The sequence below is a fragment of the Papilio xuthus genome, unplaced genomic scaffold, assembly GCF_000836235.2.
Source record: "Papilio xuthus unplaced genomic scaffold, Pxut_1.1 DF826798.1, whole genome shotgun sequence".
NCBI classification, from domain to species: domain Eukaryota; kingdom Metazoa; phylum Arthropoda; class Insecta; order Lepidoptera; family Papilionidae; genus Papilio; species Papilio xuthus.
The window spans coordinates 3,586-5,021 of record NW_013531851.1 but is presented as its reverse complement, the minus strand read 5'-3'; the positions used below and the strand labels follow the sequence as shown (position 1 = coordinate 5,021).

General features: G+C 35.1%; 1 protein-coding gene across 1 annotated transcript; it reads left to right on the top strand.

The window, feature by feature from the left end:
• The first annotated feature begins 6 nt into the window (after nucleotides 1-6).
• On the top strand, nucleotides 7-1,091 carry LOC106122718 (uncharacterized). The gene has a single exon (XM_013318807.1). It carries the CDS (start codon nucleotides 313-315, stop codon nucleotides 1,066-1,068), a length of 756 nt encoding a protein of 251 aa, XP_013174261.1. The 5' UTR covers nucleotides 7-312; the 3' UTR covers nucleotides 1,069-1,091.
• Nucleotides 1,092-1,436: the final 345 nt, after the last annotated feature.

Here is a 1,436-nt window from a genome sequence, read left to right as displayed (position 1 = left end):
ATAGTTAGAAACAACAATCCACTAACAGTACTCATCAAAACAAAGTGATAGTGTCCAGAAATACCCACAACAAATTGGTGTTGCATATTTTTCAAGATTAACCCAACGAAGCAAATCTGCAAAATATACAAATACAATTGAGGTTAGAACACTACTTATTTTTGAATTAATGTCAATCTGACACTCGACAACAACCATCAGCCAAAGACAAATGACAATCTAACATCTGACAGTTAAGGGTTACCATCACAAGAAAATCAGTCCTACCAATAATCCGTTCCGTTTTAACAGAAATTTTATTAAAGCAAAATAATGGAACAACAATTTAAGATGTTACTCGACCAAATGAAGCTAGAAATGCAAAAACAAACCATCGAATTAAAAGAATCGATTACCAAAAACATAATGGATAAAATCGATGAAAAATTATCACCCTTAATTACAGAAAATAATAAACTAAAAAAGAAAGTCGAAGATCTTGAAAACGAAATAGAATATTTAAAAAGAGGTAACAAAGAAAATAACATCATTATCTATGGATTGGAGGAAAGTGAGAAATCAACATCTGACCTTTTTCAAAAAATTACATATACGCTCAAAAACGAGTCAAACGTACATTTACAAGAAAGCGAAGTGAACAAAATACGCCGTCTAGGCAAACAGAAAGTCAGTAGCAAGCCGAGACCTGTGCTCTGCGTACTTATTAACAAATGGAAAAAAGACGAAATTTTGAAAGGAAGAAAAAATCTCAAAACGATCTACATTTCGGAGGATTACACAAAGGAGGTTCTAGAGAAGAGAAAGGCGTTAATCCCAAGACTGCAGGAAGAAAAGAGAAAAGGAAAAGTAGCTTTTATAAAATACGACCAATTGATAGTTAAAGAATCAAACACAAACTTTGACAAAAGAAAACGAGAACCGTCTACGTCACCAAAGTCACCTTCGAATACGCAGACAAAAAAGCTACAGACTATTAGTTCTATTAAATCTAACCGCACAAATGCCTTCGATATCATGAGGACCCGTTCAAACTCTCTGACTAGTATCCCACAAAATAACAATCAATAGCAACTACTAACAACCGACAATCGGAATACACAACTAAATTACGTAAACATACAAACCGACAAAACAAAAACTCCCCCAAGCCGACTGGTCCTCGTGGGGGATAGCGACCACAACCCTCCAAAAATACAAAACAAAACCCCAAGATCAAATAAAATTTATATCGCAACATTAAACGTACTTACACTGAAGAATGAGGAAAACCACATAGAACTTATGTATGCACTAAAAAGAATTAAATGGGATATTGTCGGTCTCAGTGAAGTGAGACGAGAAGGAGAAAGGATTGTTTGCTATGAAGATTCTCTGCTGTACTACATAGGAACAACCCCAGGCCAGCGCGGAGTTGGCTTTATTATCAAAAAACACCT

Bases quoted from the DNA above. Each gene is read 5' to 3' on its own strand.
- LOC106122718 (XM_013318807.1), top strand. From the start codon at position 313: ATGGAACAACAATTTAAGATGTTACTCGACCAAATGAAGCTAGAAATG.